Source organism: Taudactylus pleione, unplaced genomic scaffold (assembly GCF_031769625.1).
Source record: "Taudactylus pleione unplaced genomic scaffold, aTauple2 ptg001517l, whole genome shotgun sequence".
In the NCBI taxonomy this organism is placed as follows: domain Eukaryota; kingdom Metazoa; phylum Chordata; class Amphibia; order Anura; family Myobatrachidae; genus Taudactylus; species Taudactylus pleione.
Window position 1 is genome coordinate 509,447 of NW_028285915.1, and position 13,401 is coordinate 522,847.

At 52.9% G+C, this 13,401-nt stretch overlaps 1 protein-coding gene across 1 annotated transcript in view; it reads left to right on the forward strand.

Moving 5' to 3' along the window:
- LOC148442441 (nitric oxide synthase 3-like) overlaps positions 1-13,401 on the forward strand; it is a gene marked incomplete at its 3' end in the record, with an annotated part of 94,640 nt that overhangs the window by 44,008 nt on the left and 37,231 nt on the right. The window contains exons 3-5 of the mRNA XM_088463936.1: positions 327-475; positions 2,243-2,405; positions 2,556-2,647. Coding sequence (XP_088320062.1) covers positions 327-475; positions 2,243-2,405; positions 2,556-2,647 — 404 coding nt within the window. The remainder of the gene's footprint in view (positions 1-326; positions 476-2,242; positions 2,406-2,555; positions 2,648-13,401) is intronic.

Genomic DNA, 13,401 nt, shown 5'->3' on the forward strand with positions numbered 1-13,401 from the left:
CCTGAATCTTTTTGCCACCCAAAGGGGTCAAATCAGTAAGGGGGCGAGCGCACACGCCGGCAATGGCACCTCTACTCGCCTCTTGACCCCATCTCACCCTGGACTGGTGGATTTTTGTAGGTAGCCCTATGTGTCTGAGAGCCCAGAGCTACTGCAAGAGCAGCATATGGTCTCCCCCCTACCAGCACCGAACTGAACTGACCCCAATGTGTCACAGACGTAGGCAATAACAATTCATTGCATGTAAGACCGCTGTATACTCTCATTGGGGTCATAGACCATATAATATACATGACACTGCTGTCTCTGTGATGTCTCACTCATAGGATGTGGCCTGTACAAGAGCCCGGTGTCTGGGCTCCGTCATGTTTCCAGCCCAGATGACATGTCCTCAACCACAAGAAGCAAAGGTTCCAGAAGAACTTCTTCCCAAGGCCAAGGACTTCATCAACCAATACTACAGCTCCATCAAAAGGTGACTGGTCAACAGCAGTCTGCGCAGCGAGCGAGTGATGGGCTCACAGTGTTGGGCCTCCAATATATATGGCTACATCACGGGTGGGGAATAATGGACTCTGATTTACAGTTAGAAATCGCTGCAATATGCAGAGAGCTGATGGCGATTTTGGCCTCTAAATCACCAGATAGAAACCCCAGGGGCTTTGCTGGTAGTTTCAGTTGAGTTTTCACCCTCAAAGCGCGGTGAGCCAAAACCTAAACATCGCTGCCAGTGTTGGCAATCTCACCGCGGAAAATAATAAACTGAGAGTCCCTTTACTCTTCTATAATACACCCGTGCTATGTGGTATCATCTCAGGTGTTCTAGGTCTGTGACAGAACAAACATGCAGCCCCCATCCTAAAAATGGCGTGTCCAGCTGCTGAATAGTATTGGGCCCTTCCTGATACCCCTGGGCTTTGGTTACCAAGGTAATAATAAATAATCTGATGCCCCCTTAGTATTAATTTAAACTGGTGCCATTTTAGAAATAAGATAAAATTTAGCTGCCCCCGTTTCTTGTTTATTAGTTACCGGCTTTCTTGTTCCTGGCTTGGTCAGGAGCTTATTGTATGTCCGGCACGGCCAATCAGTCTGACTTATAGACATGATCAATGATACGACCTCCCTCTTATAGCGCTATACTACAGTGTCCCTAAATCTAATCGGCAATGCTACAGAGCGTGACGTCAGAGTGCAGGTTTCCAGGCTCGGGTCTTATTTGTCTAATCTCATTGTTTTGATTGTTTGAAACAGAATAAAACATTTGAGTTAAATATTCAACAAAAGTAGAATTATTCCTTCAATGGACACAAGGGAAAGGGTTCAAATAATTAAATATAATAACAGCCTTGGGTCATAGATGGAAAGAGGTTTCTCATTGAAATAAAATAATCATTTAGTAATTACAAGGTAAAACATCTAATATCCCTGACTATTATAAGTAATAATCCTAATCCGTAATCCTCGGCCAAATGTTGGAGGTGTACGGTGATAATGTCATGTGCCAGAATCAGGTTTGGGTTTGGTGCACTGACTTTTTGTCACCTGTGGTGGACGTGCTTGGCCGGTGGGATCGCTGCTCCTCTTGAACGTCTGTCCTGCCGTTATCACAGGCAGCGTACCAAACCCAAACCTGTTTCCATGACACCATACACCTCGACAAGTTGGCGATAAATTTCAGTTGCTGATGTGCCCTTTAGATGCAGTTATCTGATCACACTACGCACCTCAATATATGACCATGCTTCCGCCAGCCCCGCTATCTTACATCTGATGTTGGGACTGATATGAGGTGCAGTCTAATGGCCACGAGGGGAAGCAGTGGTCTACTTTGGCTGGCCGGAAATACAATGAAATAGAGAACATTACACACATGAAAGGTCTTGTTACCTAACTTATTGAACCATCCTCGTAATACTGTAAATAAAATTCTAAATATATACCACACACAATCAGTATGCATTAGGGCAGCATTAGTAAGTAACAGTAAGACCCATTTGCCTGTTTGGAACTTTCAGTTGGGAGTCATTCTCCCAAAATCCATTGGCCAAGTATGTTCTGTAAATAACGCGTTTCGCTCTTTAATTCTTTATGAAATTAGCCGTTGAATAAAATAATGTGTTTGCTCATCACTGAAAGATATCTTTGCAAACAATGTGAATGAAATATAAGATGTATGTAAGAGGATGCTCTTTCCTGCTCAGAACAATTGTCCATTATTTCACTTCCATTGTTGGCCCAGATCCCAGTCGAAGGCTCACGTGGAGCGTCTGAAGGAGGTGGAACAGGAGATTTTGTCCACCAAAACCTATCAACTTAAGGAGACAGAGCTGATCTTTGGAGCCAAGCAGGCTTGGAGGAACGCAGCCCGGTGTGTGGGCAGGATTCAGTGGTCAAAGCTTCAGGTAGTGTACTTACCACCAGTAATGTTTGGAGGATATAAATAGGGAGCGCCTACTTTGTACAGTACATCTGGGGATATCTACAGGATCCTCATGGATTTGGCCTCTGTGCTTGTCCTGTCCTGTGACCCGAATCTCCGTTTCCCTCTGCAGGTATTTGATGCCAGGGATTGTAGAAGCACGCATGAGATGTTCACCTACATCTGTAACCACATCAAGTATGCCACCAACAAAGGGAACATCAGGTACGGTATGAGTGCTGGACACCGTGACCTTCACCAGGAATAATGATACTTTATCAGTAGCAGTGTCTCACAATTCTTCCTACCGGCATCCTGTTCCCCCTGGGTACCCTGTAGCCCCTGGTTATCCTGAAGGACCAATGATGTGATTGACACAGCCATACAGGCCACGACCACTATTACCAGACAGGTTTGGTGGCGCACGCTGGTCTCTGGTAGGAGAGGGATTAATGAGTGAGAGGTGAGGAAGGGATGTAAGTATCTGCTATTGGTATTCACAAAGAAGTGACCCTGAGGTAAATAGTGTAAATAAAATATTTACATGTCAGGTTCATTTGTTAACTTCATGCATCATTTTGTAGTGAAATCTCCAAGAAATAAACTGCGCTTTATTTCATCTCAATCCGTCAAGTTAAAGCTGAGAAATAACAAAAACAAAAGCAGTCTGTGCACAGGGCACACAGTGACATTGGTGAGATAGGTGTGGCACCATGTGTGTGTCTGGTAAGGGGTGGGGGTAGAGGGGCTTTGGGCCTGCGGTCACATGAATAGGATAGGCTACATAGCAGTCTGTGCACAGGGCACACAGTGACATTGGTGAGATAGGTGTGGCACCATGTGTGTGTCTGGTAAGGGGTGGGGGTAGAGGGGCTTTGGGCCTGCGGTCACATGAATAGGATAGGCTACATAGCAGTCTGTGCACAGGGCACACAGTGACATTGGTGAGATAGGTGTGGCACCATGTGTGTGTCTGGTAAGGGGTGGGGGTAGAGGGGCTTTGGGCCTGCGGTCACATGAATAGGATAGGCTACATAGCAGTCTGTGCACAGGGCACACAGTGACATTGGTGAGATAGATGTGGCACCATGTGTGTGGCTGGTAAGGGGTGGGGGTAGAGGGGCTTTGGGCCTGCGGTCACATGAATAGGATAGGCTACATAGCAGTCTGTGCACAGGGCACACAGTGACATTGGTGAGATAGATGTGGCACCATGTTTGTGGCTGGTAAGGGGTGGGGGTAGAGGGGCTTTGGGCCTGCGGTCACATGAATAGGATAGGCTACATAGCAGTCTGTGCACAGGGCACACAGTGACATTGGTGAGATAGATGTGGCACCATGTGTGTGTCTGGTAAGGGGTGGGGGTAGAGGGGCTTTGGGCCTGCGGTCACATGAATAGGATAGGCTACATAGCAGTCTGTGCACAGGGCACACAGTGACATTGGTGAGATAGATGTGGCACCATGTGTGTGGCTGGTAAGGGGTGGGGGTAGAGGGGCTTTGGGCCTGCGGTCACATGAATAGGATAGGCTACATAGCAGTCTGTGCACAGGGCACACAGTGACATTGGTGAGATAGATGTGGCACCATGTGTGTGGCTGGTAAGGGGTGGGGGTAGAGGGGCTTTGGGCCTGCGGTCACATGAATAGGATAGGCTACATAGCAGTCTGTGCACAGGGCACACAGTGACATTGGTGAGATAGATGTGGCACCATGTGTGTGGCTGGTAAGGGGTGGGGGTAGAGGGGCTTTGGGCCTGCGGTCACATGAATAGGATAGGCTACATAGCAGTCTGTGCACAGGGCACACAGTGACATTGGTGAGATAGATGTGGCACCATGTGTGTGGCTGGTAAGGGGTGGGGGTAGAGGGGCTTTGGGCCTGCGGTCACATGAATAGGATAGGCTACATAGCAGTCTGTGCACAGGGCACACAGTGACATTGGTGAGATAGATGTGGCACCATGTGTGTGGCTGGTAAGGGGTGGGGGTAGAGGGGCTTTGGGCCTGCGGTCACATGAATAGGATAGGCTACATAGCAGTCTGTGCACAGGGCACACAGTGACATTGGTGAGATAGATGTGGCACCATGTGTGTGGCTGGTAAGGGGTGGGGGTAGAGGGGCTTTGGGCCTGCGGTCACATGAATAGGATAGGCTACATAGCAGTCTGTGCACAGGGCACACAGTGACATTGGTGAGATAGATGTGGCACCATGTGTGTGGCTGGTAAGGGGTGGGGGTAGAGGGGCTTTGGGCCTGCGGTCACATGAATAGGATAGGCTACATAGCAGTCTGTGCACAGGGCACACAGTGACATTGGTGAGATAGGTGTGGCACCATGTGTGTGGCTGGTAAGGGGTGGGGGTAGAGGGGCTTTGGGCCTGCGGTCACATGAATAGGATAGGCTACATAGCAGTCTGTGCACAGGGCACACAGTGACATTGGTGAGATAGATGTGGCACCATGTGTGTGGCTGGTAAGGGGTGGGGGTAGAGGGGCTTTGGGCCTGCGGTCACATGAATAGGATAGGCTACATAGCAGTCTGTGCACAGGGCACACAGTGACATTGGTGAGATAGATGTGGCACCATGTGTGTGGCTGGTAAGGGGTGGGGGTAGAGGGGCTTTGGGCCTGCGGTCACATGAATAGGATAGGCTACATAGCAGTCTGTGCACAGGGCACACAGTGACATTGGTGAGATAGATGTGGCACCATGTGTGTGGCTGGTAAGGGGTGGGGGTAGAGGGGCTTTGGGCCTGCGGTCACATGAATAGGATAGGCTACATAGCAGTCTGTGCACAGGGCACACAGTGACATTGGTGAGATAGATGTGGCACCATGTGTGTGGCTGGTAAGGGGTGGGGGTAGAGGGGCTTTGGGCCTGCGGTCACATGAATAGGATAGGCTACATAGCAGTCTGTGCACAGGGCACACAGTGACATTGGTGAGATAGATGTGGCACCATGTGTGTGGCTGGTAAGGGGTGGGGGTAGAGGGGCTTTGGGCCTGCGGTCACATGAATAGGATAGGCTACATAGCAGTCTGTGCACAGGGCACACAGTGACATTGGTGAGATAGGTGTGGCACCATGTGTGTGTCTGGTAAGGGGGTGGGGGTAGAGGGGCTTTGGGCCTGCGGTCACATGAATAGGATAGGCTACATAGCAGTCTGTGCACAGGGCACACAGTGACATTGGTGAGATAGATGTGGCACCATGTGTGTGGCTGGTAAGGGGTGGGGGTAGAGGGGCTTTGGGCCTGCGGTCACATGAATAGGATAGGCTACATAGCAGTCTGTGCACAGGGCACACAGTGACATTGGTGAGATAGATGTGGCACCATGTGTGTGGCTGGTAAGGGGTGGGGGTAGAGGGGCTTTGGGCCTGCGGTCACATGAATAGGATAGGCTACATAGCAGTCTGTGCACAGGGCACACAGTGACATTGGTGAGATAGATGTGGCACCATGTGTGTGGCTGGTAAGGGGTGGGGGTAGAGGGGCTTTGGGCCTGCGGTCACATGAATAGGATAGGCTACATAGCAGTCTGTGCACAGGGCACACAGTGACATTGGTGAGATAGATGTGGCACCATGTGTGTGGCTGGTAAGGGGTGGGGGTAGAGGGGCTTTGGGCCTGCGGTCACATGAATAGGATAGGCTACATAGCAGTCTGTGCACAGGGCACACAGTGACATTGGTGAGATAGATGTGGCACCATGTGTGTGGCTGGTAAGGGGTGGGGGTAGAGGGGCTTTGGGCCTGCGGTCACATGAATAGGATAGGCTACATAGCAGTCTGTGCACAGGGCACACAGTGACATTGGTGAGATAGATGTGGCACCATGTGTGTGGCTGGTAAGGGGTGGGGGTAGAGGGGCTTTGGGCCTGCGGTCACATGAATAGGATAGGCTACATAGCAGTCTGTGCACAGGGCACACAGTGACATTGGTGAGATAGATGTGGCACCATGTGTGTGGCTGGTAAGGGGTGGGGGTAGAGGGGCTTTGGGCCTGCGGTCACATGAATAGGATAGGCTACATAGCAGTCTGTGCACAGGGCACACAGTGACATTGGTGAGATAGTGTGGCACCATGTGTGTGGCTGGTAAGGGGTGGGGGTAGAGGGGCTTTGGGCCTGCGGTCACATGAATAGGATAGGCTACATAGCAGTCTGTGCACAGGGCACACAGTGACATTGGTGAGATAGATGTGGCACCATGTGTGTGGCTGGTAAGGGGTGGGGGTAGAGGGGCTTTGGGCCTGCGGTCACATGAATAGGATAGGCTACATAGCAGTCTGTGCACAGGGCACACAGTGACATTGGTGAGATAGATGTGGCACCATGTGTGTGGCTGGTAAGGGGTGGGGGTAGAGGGGCTTTGGGCCTGCGGTCACATGAATAGGATAGGCTACATAGCAGTCTGTGCACAGGGCACACAGTGACATTGGTGAGATAGATGTGGCACCATGTGTGTGGCTGGTAAGGGGTGGGGGTAGAGGGGCTTTGGGCCTGCGGTCACATGAATAGGATAGGCTACATAGCAGTCTGTGCACAGGGCACACAGTGACATTGGTGAGATAGATGTGGCACCATGTGTGTGGCTGGTAAGGGGTGGGGGTAGAGGGGCTTTGGGCCTGCGGTCACATGAATAGGATAGGCTACATAGCAGTCTGTGCACAGGGCACACAGTGACATTGGTGAGATAGATGTGGCACCATGTGTGTGGCTGGTAAGGGGTGGGGGTAGAGGGGCTTTGGGCCTGCGGTCACATGAATAGGATAGGCTACATAGCAGTCTGTGCACAGGGCACACAGTGACATTGGTGAGATAGATGTGGCACCATGTGTGTGGCTGGTAAGGGGTGGGGGTAGAGGGGCTTTGGGCCTGCGGTCACATGAATAGGATAGGCTACATAGCAGTCTGTGCACAGGGCACACAGTGACATTGGTGAGATAGATGTGGCACCATGTGTGTGGCTGGTAAGGGGTGGGGGTAGAGGGGCTTTGGGCCTGCGGTCACATGAATAGGATAGGCTACATAGCAGTCTGTGCACAGGGCACACAGTGACATTGGTGAGATAGGTGTGGCACCATGTGTGTGGCTGGTAAGGGGTGGGGGTAGAGGGGCTTTGGGCCTGCGGTCACATGAATAGGATAGGCTACATAGCAGTCTGTGCACAGGGCACACAGTGACATTGGTGAGATAGATGTGGCACCATGTGTGTGGCTGGTAAGGGGTGGGGGTAGAGGGGCTTTGGGCCTGCGGTCACATGAATAGGATAGGCTACATAGCAGTCTGTGCACAGGGCACACAGTGACATTGGTGAGATAGATGTGGCACCATGTGTGTGGCTGGTAAGGGGTGGGGGGTAGAGGGGCTTTGGGCCTGCGGGTCACATGAATAGGATAGGGCTACATAGCAGTCTGTGCACAGGGCACACAGTGACATTGGTGAGATAGGTGTGGCACCATGTGTGTGGCTGGTAAGGGGTGGGGGTAGAGGGGCTTTGGGCCTGCGGTCACATGAATAGGATAGGCTACATAGCAGTCTGTGCACAGGGCACACAGTGACATTGGTGAGATAGATGTGGCACCATGTGTGTGGCTGGTAAGGGGTGGGGGTAGAGGGGCTTTGGGCCTGCGGTCACATGAATAGGATAGGCTACATAGCAGTCTGTGCACAGGGCACACAGTGACATTGGTGAGATAGATGTGGCACCATGTGTGTGGCTGGTAAGGGGTGGGGTAGAGGGGCTTTGGGCCTGCGGTCACATGAATAGGATAGGCTACATAGCAGTCTGTGCACAGGGCACACAGTGACATTGGTGAGATAGGTGTGGCACCATGTGTGTGGCTGGTAAGGGTGGGGGTAGAGGGGGCTTTGGGCCTGCGGTCACATGAATAGGATAGGCTACATAGCAGTCTGTGCACAGGGCACACAGTGACATTGGTGAGATAGATGTGGCACCATGTGTGTTGGCTGGTAAGGGGTGGGGGTAGAGGGGCTTTGGGCCTGCGGTCACATGAATAGGATAGGCTACATAGCAGTCTGTGCACAGGGCACACAGTGACATTGGTGAGATAGATGTGCACCATGTGTGTGGCTGGTAAGGGGTGGGGGGAGAGGGGCTTTGGGCCCGCGGTCACATGAATAGGATAGGCTACATCGCAGTATGTGCACAGGGCACACAGTGACATTGGTGAGATAGGTGTGGCACCATGTGTGTGTCTGGTAAGGGTGGGGGGAGAGGGGCTTTGGGCCTGCGGTCACATGAATAGGATAGGCTACATAGCAGTCTGTGCACAGGGCACACAGTGACATTGGTGAGATAGGTGTGGCACCATGTGTGTGGCTGGTAAGGGGTGGGGGTAGAGGGGGCTTTGGGCCTGCGGTCACATGAATAGGATAGGCTACATAGCAGTCTGTGCACAGGGCACACAGTGACATTGGTGAGATAGATGTGGCACCATGTGTGTGGCTGGTAAGGGGTGGGGGTAGAGGGGCTTTGGGCCTGCGGTCACATGAATAGGATAGGCTACATAGCAGTCTGTGCACAGGGCACACAGTGACATTGGTGAGATAGATGTGGCACCATGTGTGTGGCTGGTAAGGGGGTGGGGGGTAGAGGGGCTTTGGGCCTGCGGTCACATGAATAGGATAGGCTACATAGCAGTCTGTGCACAGGGCACACAGTGACATTGGTGAGATAGGTGTGGCACCATGTGTGTGGCTGGTAAGGGGTGGGGGTAGAGGGCTTTGGGCCTGCGGTCACATGAATAGGATAGGCTACATAGCAGTCTGTGCACAGGGCACACAGTGACATTGGTGAGATAGATGTGGCACCATGTGTGTGGCTGGTAAGGGGGTGGGGGTAGAGGGGCTTTGGGCCTGCGGTCACATGAATAGGATAGGCTACATAGCAGTCTGTGCACAGGGCACACAGTGACATTGGTGAGATAGATGTGGCACCATGTGTGTGGCTGGTAAGGGGTGGGGGTAGAGGGGCTTTGGGCCTGCGGTCACATGAATAGGATAGGCTACATAGCAGTCTGTGCACAGGGCACACAGTGACATTGGTGAGATAGGTGTGGCACCATGTGTGTGGCTGGTAAGGGGTGGGGGTAGAGGGGCTTTGGGCCTGCGGTCACATGAATAGGATAGGCTACATAGCAGTCTGTGCACAGGGCACACAGTGACATTGGTGAGATAGATGTGGCACCATGTGTGTGGCTGGTAAGGGGTGGGGGGTAGAGGGGCTTTGGGCCTGCGGTCACATGAATAGGATAGGCTACATAGCAGTCTGTGCACAGGGCACACAGTGACATTGGTGAGATAGGTGTGGCACCATGTGTGTGGCTGGTAAGGGGTGGGGGTAGAGGGGCTTTGGGCCTGCGGTCACATGAATAGGATAGGCTACATAGCAGTCTGTGCACAGGGCACACAGTGACATTGGTGAGATAGATGTGGCACCATGTGTGTGGCTGGTAAGGGGTGGGGGTAGAGGGGCTTTGGGCCTGCGGTCACATGAATAGGATAGGCTACATAGCAGTCTGTGCACAGGGCACACAGTGACATTGGTGAGATAGATGTGGCACCATGTGTGTGGCTGGTAAGGGGTGGGGGGGAGAGGGGCTTTGGGCCCGCGGTCACATGAATAGGATAGGCTACATCGCAGTATGTGCACAGGGCACACAGTGGACATTGGTGAGATAGGTGTGGCACCATGTGTGTGTCTGGTAAGGGTGGGGGGGAGAGGGGCTTTGGGCCTGCGGTCACATGAATAGGATAGGCTACATAGCAGTCTGTGCACAGGGCACACAGTGACATTGGTGAGATAGGTGTGGCACCATGTGTGTGGCTGGTAAGGGGTGGGGGGGAGAGGGGTTTTGGGCCTGTGGTCACATGAATAGGATAGGCTACATAGCAGTCTGTGCACAGGGCACACAGTGACATTGGTGAGATAGATGTGGCACCATGTGTGTGGCTGGTAAGGGGTGGGGGGAGAGGGGCTTTGGGCCCGCGGTCACATGAATAGGATAGGCTACATCGCAGTATGTGCACAGGGCACACAGTGACATTGGTGAGATAGGTGTGGCACCATGTGTGTGGCTGGTAAGGGGTGGGGGTAGAGGGGCTTTGGGCCTGCGGTCACATGAATAGGATAGGGCTACATAGCAGTCTGTGCACAGGGCACACAGTGACATTGGTGAGATAGGTGTGGCACCATGTGTGTGGCTGGTAAGGGGTGGGGGGAGAGGGGCTTTGGGCCTGTGGTCACATGAATAGGATAGGCTACATAGCAGTCTGTGCACAGGGCACACAGTGACATTGGTGAGATAGATGTGGCACCATGTGTGTGGCTGGTAAGGGGGTGGGGGGGAGAGGGGCTTTGGGCCCGTGGTCACATGAATAGGATAGGCTACATCGCAGTATGTGCACAGGGCACACAGTGACATTGGTGAGATAGGTGTGGCACCATGTGTGTGTCTGGTAAGGGTGGGGGGAGAGGGGCTTTGGGCCTGCGGTCACATGAATAGGATAGGCTACATAGCAGTCTGTGCACAGGGCACACAGTGACATTGGTGAGATAGGTGTGGCACCATGTGTGTGGCTGGTAAGGGGTGGGGGGAGAGGGGCTTTGGGCCTGTGGTCACATGAATAGGATAGGCTACATAGCAGTCTGTGCACAGGGCACACAGTGACATTGGTGAGATAGATGTGGCACCATGTGTGTGGCTGGTAAGGGGTGGGGGGAGAGGGGCTTTGGGCCCGCGGTCACATGAATAGGATAGGCTACATCGCAGTATGTGCACAGGGCACACAGTGACATTGGTGAGATAGGTGTGGCACCATGTGTGTCTGGTAAGGGTGGGGGGGAGAGGGGCTTTGGGCCTGCGGTCACATGAATAGGATAGGCTACATAGCAGTCTGTGCACAGGGCACACAGTGACATTGGTGAGATAGGTGTGGCACCATGTGTGTGGCTGGTAAGGGGTGGGGGGAGAGGGGCTTTGGGCCTGTGGTCACATGAATAGGATAGGCTACATAGCAGTCTGTGCACAGGGCACACAGTGACGTTGGTGAGATAGATGTGGCACCATGTGTGTGGCTGGTAAGGGGTGGGGGGAGAGGGGCTTTGGGCCCGCGGTCACATGAATAGGATAGGCTACATCGCAGTATGTGCACAGGGCACACAGAGACATTGGTGAGATAGGTGTGGCACCATGTGTGTGGCCGGTAAGGGGTGGGGGGAGAGGGGCTTTGGGCCTGTGGTCACATGAATAGGATAGGCTACATAGCAGTCTGTGCACAGGGAACACAGTGACATTGGTGAGATAGGTGTGGCACCATGTGTGTGGCCGGTAAGGGGTGGGGGGAGAGGGGCTTTGGGCCTGTGGTCACATGAATAGGATAGGCTACATAGCTTTCTGTACACAGTGCACACAGTGACATTGGTGAGATAGGTGTGGCACCATGCGTGTGGCCGGTAAGGGGTGGTGGGAGAGGTGCTTTGGGCCTGTGGTCACATGAATAGGATAGGCTACATAGCAGTCTGTGCCCAGGGCACACAGTGACATTGGTGAGATAGGTGTGGCACCATGTGTGTGGCTGGTAAGGGGTGGGGGGAGAGGGTGCTTTGGGCCTGTGGTCACATGAATAGGATAGGTTACATAGCAGTCTGTGCACAGGGCACACAGTGACATTGGTGAGATAGGTGTGGTACCATGTGTGTGGCTGGTAAGGGGTGGTGGGAGAGGTGCTTTGGGCCTGTGGTCACATGAATAGGATAGGCTACATAGCAGTCTGTGCACAGGGCACACAGTGACATTGGTGAGATAGGTGTGGCACCATGTGTGTGGCTGGTAAGGGGTGGAGGGAGAGGGGCTTTGGGCCTGCGGTCACATGAATAGGATAGGTTACATAGCAGTCTGTGCACAGGGCACACAGTGACATTGGTGAGATAGGTGTGGCACCATGTGTGTGGCAGGTAAGGGGTGGGGGGAGAGGGGCTTTGGGCCTGCGGTCAAATGAATAGGATAGGCTACATAGCAGTCTGTGCACAGGGCACACAGTGACATTGGTGAGATAGGTGTGGCACCAGGTGTGTGGCTAGTAAGGGGTGCGGGGAGAGGGGCTTTGGGCCTGCGGTCACTTGAATAGGATAGGCTACATAGCAGTCTGTACACAGGGCACAAAGTGACATTGGTGAGATAGGTGTGGCACCATGTGTGTGGCTGGTAAGGGGTGGGGGGAGAGGGGCTTTTGGCCTGCGGTCACATGAATAGGATAGGCTACATACCTTTTTGTACACAGGGCACACAGTGACATTGGTGAGATAGGTGTGGCACCATGCATGTGGCCGGTAAGGGGTGGTGGGAGAGGTGCTTTGGGCCTGTGGTCACATGAATAGGATACGCTACATAGCAGTCTGTGCACAGGGCACACAGTGACATTGGTGAGATAGGTGTGGCACAATGCATGTGGCTGGTAAGGGGTGGTGGGAGAGGTGCTTTGGGCCCATGGTCACATGAATAGGATAGGCTACATAGCAGTCTGTGCACAGGGCACACAGTGACATTGGTGAGATAGGTGTGGCACCATGTGTGTGGTCGGTAAGGGGTGGGTGGAGAGGTGCTTTGGGCCTGCGGTCACATGAATAGGATAGGCTACATAGCAGTCTGTGCACAGGGCACACAGTGACATTGGTGAGATAGGTGTGGCACCATGAGTGTGGCCGGTAAGGGGGAGAGGGGCTTTGGGCCCGTGGTCACATGAATAGGATAGGCTACATAGCAGTATGAGCATAGGACATACAGTGACATTGGTGAGATAGGTGTGGCACCATGTGTGTAGCTGGTAAGGGGTGGGGGGAGAGGGGCTTTGAGCCTGCGGCCACATGAATAGGATAGGCTACATAGCAGTCTGTGCACAGGGCACACAGTGACATTGGTGAGATAGATGTGGCACCATGTGTGTGGCTG